General features: G+C 41.3%; 1 protein-coding gene across 1 annotated transcript in view; it reads right to left on the reverse strand.

Annotated features, from left to right (window-relative positions):
* Positions 1–23,706, reverse strand: part of ADARB2 (adenosine deaminase RNA specific B2 (inactive)) — a 463,608-nt gene that overhangs the window by 46,759 nt on the left and 393,143 nt on the right. Inside the window, exons 7-9 of the mRNA XM_072153999.1 lie at positions 9,089–9,257; positions 7,351–7,502; positions 2,710–2,878 (exon numbers count right to left, since the gene is read on the reverse strand). Of these exons, the coding sequence (XP_072010100.1) occupies positions 2,710–2,878; positions 7,351–7,502; positions 9,089–9,257 (490 nt within the window). The remainder of the gene's footprint in view (positions 1–2,709; positions 2,879–7,350; positions 7,503–9,088; positions 9,258–23,706) is intronic.

The following is a 23,706-nucleotide window of genomic DNA, read 5'->3' on the forward strand; positions in this document are numbered from 1 at the left end:
CGCAATGTATGTATGACACTGTATTTCTGTATTAAGTTTGATTATTGTTGTTCCTACAAATGTTCCAAAAAATTCCAAAAATAAACACTTTTTAAAAAAAGCTTCTTAATGCCTTACAAATCATGTCCCTTTCATGGCCCAGTCTTGTGGTATCATCCGGAAAATTTACTTTGAGATGAGATGGTTGTAAATAGTCATGGAGGCAGTGAGTTTAAATCTGAAGTCAAGCTCTCCCAGCCTCAGAATACCCCCTTCACTCTTTCCAATGGCCCTATATCTAGGGACATCATTAACCATATCTCCTAAAGTGTGGATCATGATTTCAATTACAGCAGAGATGATGTCCTGGGGTGAGGAGAGCCTGACGTGATTTCTGAGCTCTCCACCTCCTTTACATTACACAACCATTTTACATCTCATACGTTGATTTTCTGGATGGTGCCAATATGCTGGGTGATGGAAGAAACTGGATCTGGAAGGTGTTAAAGGGGTTCACCACTGTTTTATACAAGTTGCCCATGTGCTTTTACTCCCTTGTGGATAATCCCTCAATATTTATCAAGGGAATTCTTGCTTTGTACTGTGTGCTGACTCTCCATGTCTCTTTTTTTACATATCTGAGCTCTGCTGAAAAGGAGGAGCTGCAGGGGAAATTATGACTCTTCCTGCTTCCTACCCTTTTCTATTTTCTATTAGTAATGATCGACAGTGTAAAGAGAAACACAGAGGGTGATGCGACAAGGATGGCCTAGACCAGCGCAAGAGAGGAAACTGTGTATGTACGCAGAGGGCAGCATATACAGGGAAAGGCTGAAGCTATGAAAGGAGGGAAAGACACAGGTACATATACATGCAGAGACTTGTCTAATGGAAGAGATTTATTAAAAAGTAGCCCACCCCTTTAACCTGATTGACAACATACTGGTAGTGGTTTATTAGGATAATAAGACACATTATAAACATTGCCTGTAAGATCTACAGGTATTTTTTTAGGAGCAGTGTGAGTGCTGGCAGTAGACTGGCCCTGATATCAGAAGGCAAGGGGGAACACTTTCTGTGGTTGTCGAAATAAACTTCATACCAGAAAAGAAGAAAAACTGCTCACAATTTCTAATTGCAGTATATGAGAAAACTGTCAATTTGGTTATAATAAGTGGTTAGGAAAATGGCTAAGATTACAATGGTTAATAATCAAGGAAGTTGTCTCCAGTTTCAGTTACCCTTTGTCTAACTTTCAATCATCTGCTGTATACAGTGTTCAGGACAACTTGATGTTATGTCATGTCCTGCTATATTATTTGTTGCTACTGTTTCCTACGTTATTAGAGTCAGCAAGTTTCCATGTATCTACACTATGGGGCAAATTTACTTACCCGCTCCATTCGGGATCCAGCAGCGCGTTCTGTGTGGAGGATTCGGGTCTTCCGGCGATTCACTAAGGTAGTTCCCCAATGTCCACTAGGTGTCGCTGCTGCGCTGAATTACATCGGAGTGCACTGAAGTTCACCAAGCCAGGCCGGGTGAAGGTAAGCGCGTGTCGAACGACACTTTTTTTGTAAAAATGCGCCGGTTTTTCCAAATCCGACAGGTTTTTGTACGGCCACGCCCCCTGATTTCCGTCGCGTGCACAATCCGATTGCGTGCGCCAAAGACCCGGGGCAATTCAGGGAAAACCGGTGCAAAACGGAAAAATTCGGGCAACCCGCCGGAAAAACGGGATTCGGATATATCTATGCTGCACACAGTTTCTACAGCACAAATAAATTACAGACAAATAATTCGATGGGAATACTCATACATAATCGCTCTATGAAACAATATAACAAGGAATCAGGCCTAACAGAACCTGTCACTAGTCCCTGTCTGTCGCATACATGCGTAATAAAAAGGTCTGGACGGTGGAATATCTTGCAAAGTAAACATCGGATCGAAAAACTACAAATATATGTGTCAAATATTTTTTATATATTTACCCAATGATACCAAACTCGACCCCTACCCCCAACCCCTGGGGTGGTGTGGGGGGTAACTTTAAAATCTGAAATGGGAACACCAATGTTTTATTGTATATTTGAATTCATACAAATACATTGAATCAATCTATGACTTAATTCATTTTGATTGACAAATGGTGATGCCAAAAACAAAATGGTTAAAAAAACTTTCAAAAATGGGGATGTCTCAGGATATACACATTGGATTAAAAAAAACAAAAAAATATATTTTTTTAAAATCTGTCCAATGATACTAAAGTTGACCTTGTATTTTCACCCCTGGGTGTGAGGTGAGAGAAATCTATTTTTTTTTTTGTAGTAACTACATTCAGTATAACCCAGGAACAACGAGATGGACTACTAGTTTTCTGTTCTCTTCGGGGGCTGGTATAATGTGAGCCCCGCCTCTCACACATCGGAGAACTTGATTAACTTAATTCACCTCCCCGCTGAAGATGGGGATTTTTCTCGTTGCCTACAAAGTTTTCAAACATCGAATGCTCTACACTCAGATTTTGGATCTGATGTGTATTTATCAAAATATCCCCTTTTTCAATGTTTTTGAATATATATTTATATTTTTTATTATTACATGGTAGGAAGGTTTGAGCTCAAAACCAACAAAAGTTACCAACATATGACAATAAAACCCACAATACCAAAATAATCAAGTGAACGAAATCAAACCAAAAAAGCTGCATAAAAGTTTAATTACCTGGTAATTTTGTCAGTACATGACATAGTGACCAGCTGCTCTCCCGATAAGACCCCGTCCCATGTCTGGACTGAAGGTCGAGTCCTGACTGGTATGGTTCCTTCCCCAGACTCTATCTTTGTACGAAGATGACCTCGAAATTTCCTCACTATGTGCTTGCACTTGTTCACTAAAGATATTTAAAAAATGGTTATTTTTTTAATGATCAATAAATAATAATAAAAAAAACATTCACAGCAATATACATTAAATACAGTCACACAATTGTATAACAAAAACTTATACAACTTGTTTGTCATAGCGGCCAATCATACAACAGCTTTCATTATTAAAGGACTCTACAACAAACGCTGTGATTGGTTGATATGACATTGACACAAATACAATTTTATGCTCCCCCCTCTTTTTGGTTGGTTGGTGTTTTAATTAATAATAATCTACAATATCTTTGTTTGCTTTTAGTGAAAGCTAGAAACTATTAAGAAACTACAGGCTTAACACACAGATTTTATTCCATCTGTGTTAGAGATGAGTGAATAATCAAAGATTAGATCTGTAAAAACTTCACTGAATATTTTTTTAAAAATTCAGTTCTGGTCCAAATGTATTTGATTCAAACTAATGTTGCTTCAATTGTCCTGGAAATTGGGAAAAAAACCCTCCTTAAGCTACTAGTGCCTCCCTCCTTAAGCTCTGGGATAATTGACAATAGTATTTTACACAATAGTCCTAAATCAAGTCCAGAAAGATTCTAATTCAACTTTGTGCTTGAAAGATGCATCTACAAATGTATGTGTACCAAATCTACAAACCAACCAATAGTTTAACTCCTCGTCTCTAATTTAATGTGTAAATGGTTCCTTGCCACGTCTGCAAAATAAAAACCAGTGTGTATACTTATATACAACTCACCTGAGGTGAGTCCAATCGCAGTAAGTGAGTCCTGAATATTCATTGTTCCCTGCACTGCCCTGCCTCCCTTTACCTTATTAACATGCTGTTGGTATAGAACTAGTACTTAGGGACTGTCTGCCAATATTCAACTACAGACATATCCATCTTCTGTTACTTTCCCCTGCTCTCCTCTGTGAGGCTAAAGAGAAATACAGAGGATGGGGTAAAGAGCTGCTAAGAGATAGACAGTGGCTTTGTGTTACTCAGTTCTGACACATCATTAACCAATCCCTCAGGAAGGTGGGTTTGAGAGAGACACTGGTTATATGAAGAGAAACCTTGCATTTCACCCCTACCTCTGGAGTTCTTTTTAGCCAAATTAGCTAGTGTCAGTGAGGGTGGGGCAGCTTGACTGTATACTGCGGCTCTTCACCTCCATGACTGGAACAGCGGACATCAACAAAAGTCTTTTTTAGAAGAATAGTTGCTTTACTCCCATGGGGAGTGGCATCAGTGGAACATGTATAAAGACATATAAAAGGCACTGTGTGTGATTTGTTGGGGGGAATTGTTGCTGATGGCGGGTTCCCTTTAAATAACCTGGAGAAATGATGGCAAGAACTGGCAATGTGGCCTGTTATTGTGCTGTCTATTGTTCTGTATGCCTTCAGAACTGAAATCGTTTTCCTGCCTTAGTCCTTTGTTCGAGTGGCCTCTGAACATTCATCGAAATAATACCTCAATTTGAAGCTATGAAATGAGTCATGAAAATTGTGGGAGCTAAGTTGTATTTTTTATTGTAATTACCACATCAAATCTATGTCAGAATATAATTTCCTCTGCTTCTCTTTCTGTGTTTAAACTACAAAGCAGCATGCGGCTATATTATAATAATGTATTCTAATTAACACTTTAACCACCTACATAATGATGTACATGAGATAACTAAGGCCAAAAGGCGAGTTATTAAAAATGTTGGACATGGAATATACCTCAGCACCTTATAGGCAAGGGTATGACATAACTTTTAAAAAATGGGGAAAAAAAGGGTACCTAGTTATCTTTTAAGCTTCTCTTTTCTTGCACACTTCTTTATGGAATTTATTTATACTTTATTGAATATGTTGATATGCTGATAGTAACATAGTGTCCTATCTGCAGGCAGCAAGTTATAGAGCAGGAGGAACTGAGTAGATTCTACATAGTGTCCTATCTGCAGGCAGCATGTGGTAGAGCAGGTAGAGCAGAGTATATTGTACACAGTGTCCTGTCTGCAGGAAGCATGGTATAGAGCAGGAGGCATACCTCCCAACATTTGGGAAAAGGAAAGAGGGACAAAATGGCGGCACGTGTAGCGTGCCGCGGCGAACCCCCTAAGCCACACCCCCAATCACTCCCTGGCCACGCACCAAATTTTAGCCATATTAAAAATAATAAAAATCATAATTTAAAAAAAAAAAAAAAAAAAATATTATACTCATTGGGATTTGAACCCAGAACCTGCAGTGTCCATGTACAATACTAACACAGCGCCTCAACCCACTGAGCTATAACCTCTGTGATTAACAAGTGGAGAATTTTGGTAACTAAGAACTATATACTGCCTTGGTATATAGGGAGGGATCTTCTCAGATTATTGTAATTATTGAGACTATTATTATTATTATTATTATTATTAATATTGAGATGATTATTATTATTATTATTATTATTGAGATGATTATTATTATTGAGATGATGATGATTATTATTATTATTATTATTATTGAGATGATTATTATTATTTTTACCATTATTAATAATCATCTCCATAATAATAAAATTTATAATAATAATAATAATAGTCTCAATAATTACAATAATAATCTCTGAGAAGAATCCTCTCTATAGATCAGTGCATTAGTCTGTATCACAATGTAACACTGGCTGATAATACTTCTTAGTTACCAGAAATCCTCAGTTCTGTATCACTGGGCTTATAGCTCAGTTAGTTAAGCTCCTGTCTATGGTGCACAAGGTCCCAGGTTCGAATCTCAGCCTGGCCAAAACTTTATGTAATTTAATTATATAAAGAGCTTGTGTCTGGGGAAGCCCTGGAGACCATATATGGACAGATAGAGATCTGAGCCTGATGACGTGGTCCCTGCTCTCCGGCTGAGCCGACACTTCTCTGAAAAGGATTCCCTGCCCGATGTCTGCTCTGGGGAACCCTAGGAGATGCAGTGACCATATATGGACAGATCTGAAGCTGATGACGTGGTCCCTGCTCTGCGCTAAGCCCGACACTTCTCTGAAAAGGATTCCCTGCCCGATGTCTGCTCTGGGGAACCCTAGGAGATGCAGTGACCATATATGGACAGATCTGAAGCTGATGACGTTGTCCCTGCTCTCTCCGCTAAGCCCGACACTTCTCTGAAAAGGATTCCCTCCCGATGTCTGTAGAAGCCATTCTGTACTGTGAGTTCAGACTTTCAAAGTATTTACTATGCGGACACAGCACCGGGACACATCGGGACCTGGGGGGAGAATCCGTGACAATATCATAGCTGCCCGTGACGCGGGGCAGGGGTACGAAAAACGGGAAAGTCCCGTCAAAATCGGGACGGTTGGGAGCTATGCAGGAGGAGCTGAGCAGATTGTACGAAGTTTCGTATCTGCAGGCATCATATTATAGAGCAGGAGGAGCTGACCAGATTGCACATAGCGTCCCACCTGCAGGCAGCATGTTATAGAGCAGAAGGAGCTGAGCAGATTGTACATAGTGTTCTATCTGCAGGCAGCATATTATAGAGCAGGAAGAGCTGACCAGATTGTACATAGCGTCCCACCTGCAGGCAGCATGTTATAGAGCAGGAGGAGCTGACCAGATTGTACATAGCGTCCCACCTGCAGGCAGCATGTTATAGAGCAGAAGGAGCTCAGCAGATTGTACATAGTGTCCTATCAGCAAGCAGAATTTTATAGAGCAGGAGGAGCTCACCAGATTTTACATAATGTCCTATCTGCAAGCAGAATGTTATAGAGCAGGAGAAGATTAGTAGATTGTACATAGTGTCCTATCTGCAGACAGCATTTTATAGAACAAGAGAAGCTGAGCAGTTTGTACATAGTATCATGTCTGCAGGCAGCATGTTATAGAGCAGGGGGAGCGGGCAAAGAAATAAAATCTTTACCTGGCTCCTACACAACTAATTGTGATTTTGCTATCAATGAGCCTCATCTTCACTTAGATTTACTGTAGAGAAATGGATAGTAACTGAACCTCTGTGATCACGTTAATACTATATACACAGACTCTCCATATGTTAAGAAATTTAGAACGTAGAATTTTTCAGTAATAAAATCAGCTGGATGGTGGAAGAAGCTCTCGGGAGCCTGAGGGGACTGATATTGTGCATGTAAATGGTGATCACTGAAGCGATTCTTTTACTGCACATGTGGATACACAGTAACCATATAGATAAGGCAAAGGGAAAAGCAATCAAAAGAAAATCTGTTTCCCTGGAAAAGCATATGAAGAACAATTGTCTGTGTAGGAAGGAAAACAGAATTGTTTCTACAATTCACTCATTTTACTTGGAAAATGGACAAGTATCCAAATCTTCCCGATATCACTTATTGTTTTTTCTTTTGTAACTAGTCTTAAATAACAATTTTTGGTTCTAAAAATAAATCAAAAATTTGAATTTGAGCAAAAAAAAAAAGATTTTTAAAAAATATTTATATATGTAAGGAGTAAAGGCTTACAGTCAGATGTGATCTCATAGGGTGAGTTGAGCCGAGCATCTCCACATGGCGACGTGCTGACATACAGGTGGAATAAGATGCTCTCCTTTAGCCGGAAACCTCCTTCTTTTAACCGGATGAAAACAGACCTCTCCCAGTCACTTCTGTGCGTGCTGTAAAGAGATGGAATGAATTTTATTAAGGTGAATGAAGATCTGTCATCAGTCATTGGTAACGCCTAGAAGAGCATGTGACATCATCATAAAAATGGAATGACTCCTAATAAATCTTCCAAAATTCCATTATTTTCTATTATATTTCCCTTTATTGTCACATCCAATAATCCAGAACCTTTGATACAGTACCCTAAGCAGGAAGAATAAATTAGTTTTATAATACAGTAATAATAATCCCTTTATTTATATAGCGCACACAGATTACGCAACGTTGGCAGATCAGTCCCCAATGGGGCTCACAATGTAATCAGCCTACCAGTATGTTTTGCAGTGTGGGAGTAAACCGGAGGACCCGGAGGAAACCCATGCAAACACAGAGAGAACATATAAACTCTTTGCAGATGTTGACCCTATGACTTGAACCTTGTTTTTTTGATAATGAATTTTGCAGTAAAGATTGGTCACATCGTAATCCATCAGTCTGACCATTCTTTTCCCCGGTATAAGATGAGGGAAAGGGAAAGCTTAAAACACATTGGTTGAATTAGACCCATAAAAATCAATCAGATTAGCTGATATAAAACTAAAGTTTAATGTTCTTTTATTCAACTTTTGGATCATAAATTCTTCCTGTTTTATCGTGGCTCAGTCCAGCTCTGCACAAATAAAGAAACACTTTATTCCCATGAAGACAATTCTTAAATATAATAAAAACCTACCACCAGGATGAAGTATTGTAAACCAGGCACACTGACATACATGTGTGTGTCCCCACTAGCAGGATCATAAAAGGCTTTAAAAACTATACAAATGTGGCTAAGGGGCTCCTGGCTCCATTAATACCTACAGATCCGGGAGCACCTCAGGTTTACTTGCATCATTTTAAAATCCTTTTTTTTTGTAAAAATCATGGATTAAGAAGCTAAAAGAAGAGCAGATCCTGCCAGAGGGGACACACACCAGTATGTCAGTGTGCTTGGTTTACAATACTTCATCCTGGTGGTAGATGTCCTTAAAGTCACTGTCCTAGTAACTTGTTAAAATTATGTTTTCACAAGACAAAAATGTTCCAGTAATTTGCAATGATCTTTGATCATATATAAACGAAACTTCATAAAGAAATGAAGAAGAAATCTTATTGGTTCCTTGTGATATAGAGAGACTTTGTAAGTTTGTAATAGCTTTGCTTCATATGAAACACAAGGACATTTTGAGTGCAGGACACAAGTAAATAGCCTGAATTTGGACACCACGGGAGGTGGCAGATCTCGCCTTCTATCAAGCCTTTTGCTCGAGTCGGTTGAGCTCTAAGTTTTTCATGAATTATGTAAACAAATATCTGAAAGTATCCCTTGACTTACGCAAATCTAATTCTTCATGAAAGGATATCTGCCTTCATGGACCAGACACTGAAAGATGAAAGTTGGATTAAATTGCTTTGCTTATTGCCTTCAAATATTGGTCACTCAGAATCTGAGACTAAATAGAAGTCTTCATGAAAGGAGCGCGGATCAGACATCTAGAGGACAGATTTGCCCCACAGCAGATCACACAACATGTGTCGTCAGCACATTTCGATTTACCTTAAATGTAGCTCCAGCTGAGTATAAAGAAAGTGGATGAAAGCTCTTCGCACTACCACCTCCGCGTGGCAGTCATTGACCACCAGTCCTTGGTCATTAAGGTATTCTCCGTTGATACATTTGGTGCCGGATGAGAGAGCGATGACCTGTGCTTGCCTCAGGTCCAAACCTAAGAAACCAATAGACAGACTTATATAAGAGAACATATTCTTCAAAAACATTTTTGTATGCATGGTCAAAATTTTTGTTCAACATACTGTTGCTGAAAACAAGTATGCCTGTGCCCGTATTTCTATGTACGAACCCAGGTTGCAACTCCTATACATTATTGTGCTTTGTGTCTCTACTCCAACATACAATAAACCTCATGATTCCTGCTCCCAAAGATCCTCCCTACATATTTGAATGCCCTAGGACAGTGATGGCAAACCTTTTAGAGACTGAGTGCCCAAACTACAATCGAAAGCCACATATTTTGTACAAAGTGCCAAATGCCAATATAAAGTAACTTATTGCTCCCTGCTGTGTCACAGATTCCAGCGTATTGGCGTCCTGAAGACACCAATACAGTAGAAACATGGAGAAATTTGGATTATTATTGTAGCTTCCCTCTAAGGTCCCCTTAACAGGATGAATCGCAGGCCCTGAGAAGGGGCTTCAATGATAATCCAGCTCTGCCCACTCCTCCTTGCTCCTCCCTTACTCTTCAAGTCACTTTAAAATAGTGCTGAACATGGCACATTCTGGGCTGCCTGTGACTGCAGGAGGAGTCCTAAATGGTGACCTTTGTGTTGGGTGATGGCCTGGGTGCCCACAGAGAGGGCTCTGAGTGCCACCTCTGGACCTCCTGGGCAGGGTGCATGGACTTCTCAGGTGTTTTTACTTTATGCAGAAAAAAAACAAACACACAGACTTTTGGATAAGGAAAGAACAAAAAAACCCCAATCTGGGTTATGGCAACATAAAAGGAAAGACTATGTCTAGACTATTTTTAAATTATTTAATGGTTTAAACATTTTTCTACCTACTGTTTGAGGTAGGATATCAAAATGTTTGACAACTTTTGGTGTAGAAAACCATTTTCGCCAACCACTAATAGATGGTACTTTGCAACACCCAATAATAAAAACAATATGTAGTAAGCACCGATTTTGCCCCTGAGGGTGATTTTTGTTATGTATGAAATATATGAGCTTACAATTATAATGTAGATCAGTTGAAAAGTGAAAAAATATAGTGTGGTTGACATCCTTCTCTGTGTATAAATCCTGATACAGGGACAGGCGGGGTAATCAGGACTCTCTCTGTCAATCACTGTGTCTGGACGGTGTAATCAGGACTCTCACTGTCGATCACTATGTGTGTGGGCAGGGTAATCAGGACTCTCACTGCCAATCACTGTGTGTGGGCGGGGTAATCAGGACTCTCACTCTCAATCACTATGTGTGTGGGCAGGGTAATCAGTACTCCCATTGACAATCACTGTTTGTGGGTGGAGAAATCAGTACTCTTATTGTCAATCACTGTTTGTGGGCAGGGTAATCAGGACTCTCACTGTCAATCACTGTTTGTGGGAGGGGTAATCAGGACTCTCACTGTCAATCACTGTGTGTGTGTGGGCAGGGTAATCAGGACTCTCACTGCCAATCACTGTGTGTGGGCGGGGTAATCAGGACTCTCACTGTCAATCACTGTGTGTGTGGGCAGGGTAATCAGGACTATTACTGTCAATCACTATGTGCGAGTGGAGTAATCAGGACTCTCACTGTCAATCAATGTGTGTGGGCAGTGTAATCAGGACTCTTACTGTCGATCACTGTGTGGGTGGCAGGAGCGATAGAAAAATTTTGATAGGGGTTCCCCTTACCCCTTAAAAATATACATATTTGTATACTCACACATGTGAGTTAAAATCACACACATTTATACACTCATACACACGCAAACCATTTATATATTTACACATACGGTTCACCCCCACACATTTATGCACAGATATACACTTATATATATATTATATACATATCATAAATAGAGTATACATACTTCTTGCACACACCCATAGTGTTAACACATTAAATACGCTGGCACTCTGGGCCACATAGCAGCTGCTATGGATGCTACCGTGGTAGTTACGCCCCTGGTGGGCAGGGTAATAAGGACTCTTACTGTCAATCACTGTGTGTGGGGGTGGGGTAATCAAGATCCTCACTGTCAATCAATGTGTGTGGGCAGGGCAATCAAGACTCCCACTGTCAATCACTATGTGTGTGTGGGGCTGGGGTAATCAGGCCTCTCACTGTCTCCCCTAGGAGTTTACAGAATTTACTCTTTTTATCTAGAAATCCAGCTCCTGAACACAGAGCTCAGCTTCCTTCCCTCTATCATATAAATCAGGTTCACTTTAAGTATGCATGAAAACACAGCACATTTCACTATTCAAAGAGTCCTTGAATGTTTTATGTTAAGTACACGGCAAACCAACAAGTCAAGCATTGCACCTACAACTATGATGCTTTGCATGGTCAGAAGATGTCCATATAACTGAAAGCCATGAGAAGGGAAAACAGCATGAAAGGATTGTTTTCAATGCAATTATGTATTTATGCAAAGGTATTATACGGGGAATACATTTCTGTCAGAGAATTGCTTCCTCTTAGACTAAATGGCTTTCAAATTTTGGGAAATGTTTTTCTCTATATCTAGTATATCAGCTCAGTTTCTTTAAAATACATTGAATAACCCATCATATGACCCTTGGAATTGGATAGAGGAACAGAGTTTTTCCTATATATGTTTAATAAAGTGATTTTCACATATTGGTTGTTTAAAAAATTGTCTTTGGGTACCGACAAATGCCCAATCCATTCCTCTGAGTGAACAGGAAGTTCTTGAAGATCATTTACTAAGGGCCCGATTCGCGTTTTCCCGACGTGTTACCCGAATATTTCCGATTTGCGCCGATTTCCCCTGTATTGCCCCCGGATTTTGGCGCACGTGATCGGATTGTGGTGCATCGGCGCCGGCATGCACGCGACGGAAATCGGGGGGGGCGTGGCCGAGCGAAAACCCGACGGATTCGGAAACACCGCTGCATTTTAAAAAAGAAATGTGTCGCTTGGGACGCGCTTACCTTCACTCAGCCCGAGCCGGTGAACTCCAGCGCGTTCAGATGCTTTTCAGCGCAGCAGCGCCACCTGGTGGACGGCGGAGGAACTACCTTGATGAATCCCGACCGGACCTGAATTCAGCGCAGAGAACGCGCCGCTGGATTGCGAACGGACCGGGTAAGTAAATCTGCCCCATAGTTTTGTTGGTAGGAAAAATCAGCCAAAATGACAAAAAAAAATTTAATTCCCCTATTCTCGCGCTAGGCCACCTCATACCAGAGGGCTTCCTTTTATGTTACAAGTAACGTCAATGGACACCAATTGGCTGAAGCTCATCCCGTGACTCCAACAAGCCAAGCCATCAATGCCGAAAGCTGAAACACTGGCACTATGCTGGAAGCAGGAATCACAGAAAGGTAAGAACACTGTACTTTTTTTTGGTCAGCCCTGTAATGGTCACAAGGGAACTTTGCATGATAAATATGGCGCACGGTCCGACTGAGCATCGAAATGGCCATTTCAGTGCAGAAATTTGTGTAACATAAAGAGAAGTGCAGCGTGCGCCACAAATGTATCTCGGACACTTCTTAAGATACCTGTGCAAGCAGTTTGCACTGAAAAGATTAGGTAAAGTCCATCAGAAAACTGGCGCATGGCCCCTAGTAGATGTGGGCCAGTGTACCAATTTCTTAGGTCTTTTATTTCCTCATATAATAGCCTGATCATGTCACCATGAATCTGGTCTATCAATGACTATATTGCAACGTAGAACACTTAAAGGAAATCCAACTAGTAAGTAAAAAAACACTGAAAATACTCACCTACCCTCTTCTTCATCTTGCACCCGGTGGTGGTCTTTGCTAGTCTTGACATGCTGAGATCATCTAGAAAAGAGACTTATAATAAGCAGGCTGGAGAGCGGGACAAGATCTCCGGCGCTCCAGGCTGCTAATTATGCACGCCTCCTGTGTGACGTCATCTCCCTATCCAACATGGGAAAGGGAGGCATCTTTCACGCAGGAGCAGTGAATTCCTGCATGCTAGAAGAGGGAGGTGGCAGGGATGTGCATAATTAGCAGCCCAATGCACCGGATGTTTAATTCCCGGCCTGCTTTTTATAAGTCTCTTTTCTAGGTGATCCCATTGTGTCAAGACTAGTACAGACAAGGGATCAAGATGATGAGCAAAGTAGATAACTATTTTCAGTATTTTCTTTTCCCTAGTCTTGGTGTCAGACACGCCGGGACACCTTCGTCTTGTGTGGTCCATGCCTTGACTAGGCACAGTAGTAAGAAGAGGGTCTTAAGGTAACACCGGACACGCGTGCTTCTATAATATATGGTATATATATGGTACATATTATTAGGTATAAATAAATGTATGGTGTAGAATTTCTACCCTCTTATTGCCACGAACCAGGTGATGTCCATGATTTATGTGAAGTCTCTGTGCCATCGAAAGTGGAAAAGAACTCTGACTGATTTCTGGGTTTTATTTAGTACTTGCAGTGATAGGTACATTTATAAGGACTCTGTAACCATCAGCGATAGCTTTAGCAGCCCATAAACAACCCAGTCGTTTCTCCCCTCAGTGGGAGATGTTTATTACCTCATATAGAATGTGTGCTCCAAGGATGTAGTTATTGATTGAACAAGAAAACTTAGTCAGAGGCCTTTTATCTAACAAGTAGTGGATGTAGGCGCCGATTTTACAGGCATCGCATTGTTATGGAAATGGTCGGCTTTCGCTTACAGTAATGATGTCTGCTTACAAGTGCGGTCCTGCAGGGCACCGATCCAGCAATGTTGTGTTGTCAGCTCATTGCTGAAAGAGCCATAAGTTCAGGTTGGTTATCGCTGTTTTTTATTCTGAAATATCCTATCGTGATTGTTCATTAAGTGTTTTCTTAAAACAGCACAAGATGAGAAAACAAAATTGAAATTTCGGCCAAGAACAGAACACAAAAAAAAAAATATTTCCTTGACTTCGTACAATTATTTCCTCCCTACCTAAAGTTAAAGATTTTCTCTTGTTAGTAGAAAGTGGCCCTTCCAGAACCCCCCCACCCCATGGGATCTTTTCTTATCTGATGAAACCTCAAAGTGAAGCCCCTACGCTAGACTGGAGAGACCCAACCAGGTCGAAGCAGCGTTGTCTACAGTTGGGAATCTTTTCCTTCTGGAATAGATGTACTGGTTTGGTTTTAATCCCACATCGTGTCATAAGGCTTCTTGTAGGTAATGCTCGATGTCAAGGGAGCTGCCTTACAAGGTAGCTAAATGAGGAGTGGTTTTCCTTTTCCCACCTTGGAAATCTCTCCATATTTTTCCCAGAATAACCGAGAGTGGCGCATTAATGGTTGTAAGACTCCATACACCTACACAGCATCCTTAATTGGCAGTCACAGTAAGGAGAACTTTTACTTCCCGACCCAAGGCCCACCTTACACATTTCATCACTAATATGTATGGGAGAAATATCCTTTTGGGGAAAAAAACACTTTCCCCATCCACCTCCGGATGAATATGGTAGAGTCGGGAGAGATAGCTCTCTATTATACAAACATTCAGCTGACAGCTATGTCAGAGTTTTTTGGTCTTATTCACATGTCCCTGTTTTGGTCAGTGATTTGCATCAGTTATTGTAAGCCAAAACCAGGATCGATAAAGTGGTAGAGAATAGGTAAGAGTCTTTCCATCCTACCTGACTTCCCAGTAGTCTCTTCAAAGGGATCAAGTTCACAATCACATATGAAAAATAGTAATGTGTGAATAAGGCCTTAGTGTTCTCTGCAGCACAACATGGAAAAATGATTTACCAGTCCCAAGCCAAATCAAAGGATTGTCTATTTGATGCAGGCTGTGCAATGTTTTTTCCCTAATTACATCACAGTGCAAATCACTATTAAAATGGGGCATCAAAAAACTAGCGCCAAAAATAATTACTGCCCCCCCCCCCAATATGTATTTTTAGTTACCAGATAACAGTGGAGTATTAAAGTTTTGCATGCTTATATCTGACATCTTTCAGCACAGATTTCAAAAGCCCCACACACGAATGACGTGGCCCTGTCGACTTTTCACTTGTATATATGGTCGGCTGCTGTTCAATTACTTCATCTGTTCTATCCTTACGCTTAAAGGGGTTGTCCAAAGTTTGATAAACATGACACCTAGAAAAGAGACTTACTGTATAATTAGCAGGCCAGAGTGCGGGGACAAGATGTTGGGTGCTCCGGGCTGCTAATTATGCACGCCTCCTGCTAATTATGCACGCCTCCTGCTAATTATGCATACCTCCTGCTAATTATGCATACCTCCTGCTAATTATGCACGCCTCCTAACCATGGTTTGTGCTTTTATTACAACTAAGCTCCATTCATCTCTATGCAGCTGAGCTGCAATGCTAGCTGCATACTAGCTCTACTTTGTTTTGTCATCTTCTTCTTTGTAATTGATATTTTTCAAGAATGAAATGATCATATTTTTTTATAAAATGAAATATTTAGCAAAATTAATTTTAGATCACTACCGGGCATATAGAGGGGTAAATAACCTGCAATTAGGTGGGGTCCTAAATATCTCCCTTAATACCCTCACTTTTGTATCCACAGGTTAAACAGGTTATTTACTATCTCTTCATTTTACGCTGATAAAAAGTGACAGTGGAAATAAAATAAAAGCAGAAAACATGGTTCCAGAACATGGCAAATATATCAGCCAAAAGGAAAGCAGCAATTTCACAGAACTGTGGATAACATTGGAGCCTCGGGTCAAGATTTATTTATGTTCTATATTCAGTCTGACTATGAGCAATTGCCGATGTGCTCAAAATATGGAACAATGAATGGTGTATTATATGGCGTCTTACATCCGCTAACATATTGTTGATTTTACAGTTCTGTGTCTGATAAGCAAAAATGTATTTATCATATAACCTGACACGCGATTCGTTATAAGGATATATGGCGCGGTGAGTTCTTCTGTCTAGAGACCAAAGACTGAATGAAATGTAGTATACATTGTATCGAGATATACAAATATGTTGTGTTTGCAGCTGTTTTTAATGTATAGCATATGGTTTACTATATAGATCCAACCTACATATATTTTATTATATTCGTTAGTTAGGTTCTTAATAGAGATGACTGAACCCGATGATTGGGTTTGAGTTTGGCGTTCAGGTTTGGCCGCCAGACCCGAACATATCGCCAGATTGGTGACTGAACAGCAAATCCGGCAAATTGACGCCCCAAGCAACTAGCCATGGTCTATGATTGGCCAGGGGGGTGACACTTTATCAGGCTCCTTTATCTTTCAGCTGTCAGTAGTTACAGGACATACAAACGTTTTACACAAACTGCTTAGTACAGGAAGAAAGGCAGGGAAAAAGAAGGACAAGGGGACATATTTCTATAATAACATTTATTATCATCTGCACTATCAATTTATGCCATTTTTAAAAAAAAAGTTTAGTTACACATTTTAAGAGGTCTCACAATTCGAGACATTTATGGTATATGGATGGTAGGTAGGTGCTGAGGTTCTGCTTCCTCCCTGTGCACACTTTATAAAAGATGGTAGCATACAGCAATCTGCTTCTCTATAGTGTAGGTTATCTGAACTTTTCAATACTCCTATAAACTACAATGCCAAACGTACCCAGCAATCGCCCCACCTCTTCCATTCCTTTACTGAGCTAGAAGTCAGGAGACCCTCGTTCTGCCAGTACAACAAGGTCCAAAAAATTGCTACAACGTTGCACAATAACCCAGTAACTCTGCTGCTAGACAATGGGGGTGATTTACTAAGGGCCCGATTCGCGGTTTCCTGACGTGTTACCCGAAGATTTGCGCCGATTTTCCCTGTATTGCCCCGGGATTTTGGCGCACACGATCGGATTGTGGCGCATCGGCGCTGGCATGCACGCAACGGAAATGGGGGGGCTTGGGCGAACAAAAACCCGACGGATTTGGAAAAACCCACGCATTTAAAAAAAAAATGTGTCGCAAGACTCGCGCTTACCTTCACCAGGTATAGGCCGTATTGAGTGCATTTCGGCGGGCCTCAGGGAACTTCAGCGCAGCAGCGCCACCTGGTGGACGTCGGAGGAACTACCTTAGTGAATCCCGGTGGGACCCGAATCCACCGCAGAGAACGCGCTGCTGGATCGCGAATGGACCGGGTAAGTGAATCTGCCCCAATAACTCCAACTACAGTAGTGTGTGTATAGGCTGAGTTTTCAGCACAAAAAAAAACCCCAACTTGGTTTCTACCCGTGTGTAAAAAAAAAAATAAACGTACATACTTACCTTCCGACGCTCCAACAAGGGTCTGTTATAGTCCATTTCATAAGGGGTGGGGCTGCTGCAGGGCATTTCATTACTGGGGGAGGATGCATGGGGCATTTCATTACTAAGGGGGCTGCATGGGGCATTTTATTACTGGGGAGGGCACTGCATGGGGCTTTAAATTACTGGGGAAAGCCTCTGCAGAGCATTTCATTACTTGGTATTTCATGGGGGCTGCTGCATGGGGCATTTCATTACTGGTGGAGGTTTCTGCAGAGCATTTTATTATGATGGAGGCTGTATGGGGCATTTAATTACAAGGGAACACTGTGAACAATGCATTTCCCACCCTAGGCTTATACCTGATTCAATAAGTTTTCCAAGTATTTAGTGGTAAAATTAGGTACCTCAGCTTATACTCGGGTCGGCTTATACTGAGTATATACTGTTCATTGCCATGTAAAAAGAATATTCTGCTTCTAACTACATCTTTGTATCTGAGCTTTCCCCAAACCCTGTGCTGCATGATATATAAACGCTGCCCTCACATTCAGTCCATGGCTCTCATTCCCGCTGAGGATAAGTGAGTGTTCCTCAACCCATAAATGCTGGGTTTGTTCTGTTCCAGCTGTTGGTCAGACTTTAGTGTTAAACTGACATAGATAAATGCTGGAGGCATTTCACGTGTCATCTTAACCTTGCTTGTAATGGTCAATCATCAACAGTGAATTGGAGATTCAATGCAGCAGAGGACAGGTAAGAACTTAGATAAATTGTAGGAGAAGGAAAGATGAGAACACAATGACCGCTTCTAGTTTATTGTGGTGCCGAGGAGAACGACTGATGACCTAAAAACAGCAAAGTGGTACAAATTGCTGACTGTAAAGAACCGCAACGCACTCTTTTTCCTTATTACTCACTAACTCTAGACAGGAGATGCACAGATTCATGACCTAGCATATTTATCATCATCTGCTGCATTCATTTATATTGCTGGCATTACATGACCATTGGCAGTTTGGGGCCACTAAACAGTCAGCATGCGGGGGTTATGGGTCCCAAATGTATTGAGCTCACTTCTGCCCATTGCGGCTATGAAGAGAAATTTTGGGTGGAAAGTTGGTGTAGGTCTGAGAAGATGTGTCCACATGAGCCTACAGCGCATGCGCCGCGCATTGGGTGAGGCCAAGGGCAGTACACCAGCTTCACTGCGCATTCTCTGGATAGTGGGCGACCGCGGTGAAGTGAGGTTATTGCCCTCAGCCTGAAGGCTCATGTGGATGATATAAAGGGTGGCTCCCCACACAGTAGAGAGCATGGGTGAAATCAATTAGTTTGGACCTTAAACTTCAGCTGTATGAAGTCATTCAGGTAGTCCACCATTACTGCTTGAAATGTTCCCTTTAAAGGGAAAGTTTACTCCTTCTGTAGACCTATGTTCATTGGATACATGTTAAAGAACCTTCCATGCTGGTTATTGTGTGTAGACCTTTACCACCATGAATGATATCCCTGGTGCCCAGTTCAAAATCTGTAAAAGGCCCCACCAGCCACCTTCCCATGAAGACAAGTTTCTTAAATGTACTCAGGATGACAAAATAACACATTCTCTAATTTACTGTTATTAACAAAAATCCAGCATTACACAGATATAAGTCCAACCTGTCTCTGCCAGTCTTGCTGTACACAATTTCAGTTGCCCCTAGACACAACCCTGTAACTTCTGACTTGGGGGTTGGGGAAGCCATCTTGGATTTATATTTGCAGTGTGTAGAAGAGATTATTGTCTGTCTCTGCTGCGTGTCTGTACGGAGCTCAGAGACACTCACTGATTCGCATCCTGCTAGGACATTGTGAGGAGAGAGAGGAGCTGCAAACTACAGGCTACAAGGAGATAAGTGATCCAGGGGGAAAGGGGAGGCAGGCACATATGTGTGATATGTAGCAGATCTGACAGTGTAACAGTGTAATAGTCTGTTAGCCTCATGTATCTCTGATCTGTCTCATCTCTATCTGTGTGAAAGCTACTAGTACAATGTCAGAAGCCAGATGAAAGTGTATATACACCTGTACCCTGATTATCTAACCACATTGTCACCCCACAGAACTAGATGGATCATATCAAGCTATAGAACTGAGGGGCTCTGGTAACGCTCCCGGGATCCTTCATTAGTATAATTTTAAAAGTTGATTTTAGAAGGAAGAAGGCCATAAACAACAAATATAGGAAGCTTACCACAGTCCTAGTTCCTGGATCGATGAGTAGGTGTTCCTGGTTTATCATGATAAATTTCGGTGGTAGATTTCCTTTAACATTGCCTTTACTGCTGAACACAACTTGACATGCTGAGATGAGGTTTAGTATAACTTAAAGGAAATCCGTCATCTGATTTAACTATAATAAACTGCAGACAGTGCTAGGCAGAGGGCCCTGGAGAGAAGTGTAACCATAACTTTGTATGTGCTGTAGGTAGCAGCAGGGTCATGAAAAGTGAATTTATAGTTCTGGGCAGGTCTTTAGTACGAAGAGCTTTCTGCTCTTAGCAATGATCTGCACAACCTCTCTCTGCTGAGTGACAGCTATGAGTATCCAACCAAAATCCTACACGTAGCAGAGGGGAGGGGCTGTGGAGCAGCACAGTGCAGACAGCTGAAAGCTCTTCAGGTTGAAAGACCCGCCCAGAGCACTTGGAAGAGTTGCAGAGCTTTATACATGTCTGATATTAGCCTAATATTTTTAGTGACCAGTTCGCCCCAATATTTTAAGAATAATTGCCCCTGAGCTGAGTACTGTGACAGTACCCAAAGAGGTTGTACATGGTTGCTAAATGGATGGGCTGTACCATATATTGTACATTAGCTCATTTTGCAGGGGCATATCTAGGAGACTGCTGCATGGGGCATTTCATTACTATTGGAGGCTACTGCATAGGGCATTTCATTATGGGGGGCTGCATGGGGCATATCATTACTAGGGAGGCTGCTGCAGCCTGTGGAGGCTGTTGCAAAGTATTTAATTACTGGGGGCTGCTGCATGGGGCATTTCATTACAAGGGAACACTGTGACCAATGCATTTCCCACTCTAGGCTTATACTTGAGTGAATTTGTTTTCAAAGTATTTAGTGGTAAAATTAGGTACCTCAGCTTATACTCGGGTCGGCTTATACAGAGTATATATTACTGACTGTTCATTGCCTGGGACATGTAAATATTCTGCTTCTAACTACATCTTTGTATCTGATCTTTCCCCAAACCCTGTGCTGCATGATATATAAACGCTGCCCTCACATGCAGTCCATAGCTCTTAGTCCCGCTGAGGATAAGTGAGTGTTCCTCAACCCATAAATGCCGGGTTTGTTCTGTTCCAGCTCTTGGTCAGACTTTAGTGTTAAACTGACATAGATAAATGCTGATAAAAACTGACATACTCATAGCTGTCACTCAGCAGAGGGAGGTTGTGCAGATCATTGCTAAGAGCAGAAAGCTCTTCGTACTGAAAGACCTGCCCAGAATATACACATACAGCACATACACATTACAGATACACACACACACACACACCATATATACATCACATATGAGTTATATGCATGTACAATGTACAGAATAATATGTATATAATTGTGCACATCCTCCACTCTTTAGTATGTCAGGTCGAATGACTGGGCCCCCTGACGTTGCGGACCTTATAGCGGCTGCTATGACTGCCTCTGCTCATTTGAAATAAAGGGGTAAAGAATTGCAATACCACATACAACCTGTGGATAGATGCCACTGTTTTTGGGATGAAGCAGTAGTTCTAGAGAAAAACTATAAAGTACTGAGAGCTTCCTGCTAGAAAGTGAGAATATTTCTAGTTGCAGCTCAGCTTTCACTTTACCAGTGATTGGCCATGGGCAACTAAGAATATTCAGACGGTTTGATAAATCTGCCCCACTATGTCCAGCTTATAGGGAATTATCACACTTTTAGTGGTGGACCATCATATCAGACATATGATGATACTGGGAAAGGGTGAAAGATCACACAAGTAAAGGGTGGGTATCAATAGGGGCACATGTATCATAAGTCCGACTTTATCTGTCTGTTTTTCGTGACTGTCCTTGGCTTTCCTGCTGGTCAGATGTATCTTAGCCGTTTTTTCCTTATTGCTACATGTGGCGTTTGGTCTGCAGTGAATTTGCAACTTTTTAAAACAAAAGTTGCAAAAAGTGTCCAAAAGTCACAAACAGTTCCCCAGCTATTTTCTACGCCTGGTCAGGGGCAGCCATAATTTTTTTGCAATTTTTTTAAAAAGTGCCAAACTTTGACATATAATAACTCAGGGACACTGCAGAAAACAATAGGGGACATTGAAGGGAGACAGTTTTAGGCGCAAAAAAAGTCGCAAATGAGCACAAGAACCACCAAAAGTTTAATACCTGTACCCCAATCTATCCGACATGCATCTGCTGTCATTTACTACCCCATTAAGCTGAGTTGTGTCATTTTAACACTTGTTACACACAGTTATAAAGTACCATGTGAATAACCCCTCTGTACACATCTGTACCAGCGATGCTTTAAGATTTTGCAGTTCATAGATAATTTTCATGTCAGACCTCATGTTGCCTATTTAAATGGAGTCATTCTGGAAGAAACAGCAGTGACAGGTTAACAATAGCTGAGCAATTCACATAACGGTCTCCTGGACAGGACTGAAAAAGCTAAACCCCCCCCCCCCCCCCCACATTAACCTTTTCATTGCTAAGACGAGAAATGTTACTTGTGAATGTTTGAGTGTGAATATACTTATATGGTGTATAATGAAAGCCGGACAATTTTAAGCAAACCTATCACCATAAAAATGCTGTGTAATCCATATTGGGGCTCATTTACTTACCCAGTCCAGTCGCGATCCAGTGGCATGTTCTCCGGTGCGGATTCGGGTCTTCTGGCGATTCACTAAGGTCTTGCGCCCGATGTCCACCAGGTGTCGCTGCTGCGCCGAGGTCTGCCGGAGTTCACCATCCTATTCCTGGTGCATTTAACTGTGTGTCAAGCAACACTTTTTTTTTTTAAAATAGTGTGATTTTTCCGAATCCGTGGGTTTTTCCGGCGGCCACACCCCCGTTTTTCGTTGCATGCAAGTCGGCGTCGATGTGACACAATCCGATCGCGTGCGCCACAATCCTGGGGCAATTCGCAGCAAAACTTTAAAATTCGGAAAACCCGGCAGAAAAACACGATACGGATCCTTAGTAAATGTGCCCCATTGTTCTATCTGCAGGCAGCATGTTATAGAGCAGGAGAAGCTGAGCAGATTGTACATAGCGTCCTATCTGCAGGCAGCATGTTATAGAGCAAGAGGAGCTGAACCGATTGTACATAGTGTCCTATCTGCAGACAGCATGTTATAGAGCAGGAGGAGCTGTGTAGATCGTATATAGTGTCCTATCTGCAGGCAGCATGTTATAGAGCAGGAGAAGCTGTGTAGATTGTACATAGTGTCCTATCTGCAGACAGCATGTTATAGAGCAGGAAGAGCAGTGTTTATCGTATATAGTGTCCTATCTGCAGGCAGCATGTTATAGAGCAGGAGGAGCTGTGCAGATTGTACATAGTGTGCTCTCTGCAGGCAGCATGTTATAGAGCAGAAGCTGTGTAGATTGTATATAGTGTACTATCTGCAGGCTGCATGTTATAGAGCAGGAGAAGCTTTGCAGATTGTATACTGTGTCCTATCTTCAGGCAGCATGTTGTAGAGCAGGTGGAGGTGAGAAGATTTATAAGTTTTGGGGATTTTTAGAGGAATGCTCTGGATAACACACAGTATACAAACATCTTGGAAACTGAAATATTGAAACATATTTCTTGTAAATATTTTTGTCTGAAAATATGTTCTGTTTGGCCAATATTTATTTTTCTGTTGCCATGTCAATCAACATAAGAATAAATTACAAATTACTGTAGCTTTTACACGTGCTGACTCCTAGTGGCCAAACAGATTGTAAACTGGTAGAAAATTATGATTCTCATTTTACTCCCTAAACTTTATGTTATTGTTTTTATTTTTAATAGTTGCTTACACCTGCCACCTCACCCATGACCCACAAACCAAAATATTACCTTGTTTTTTGCTTTGTCCTTGTCCAATTGGAGCTTTTCTTATTCTTAAATGTTGCACTATTTTTCTAAAATTCATGTTTATTCACCATATTCCTTCCCAAAGATAATG

The sequence above is a fragment of the Engystomops pustulosus genome, chromosome 5 (assembly GCF_040894005.1).
Source record: "Engystomops pustulosus chromosome 5, aEngPut4.maternal, whole genome shotgun sequence".
NCBI lineage: Eukaryota > Metazoa > Chordata > Amphibia > Anura > Leptodactylidae > Engystomops > Engystomops pustulosus.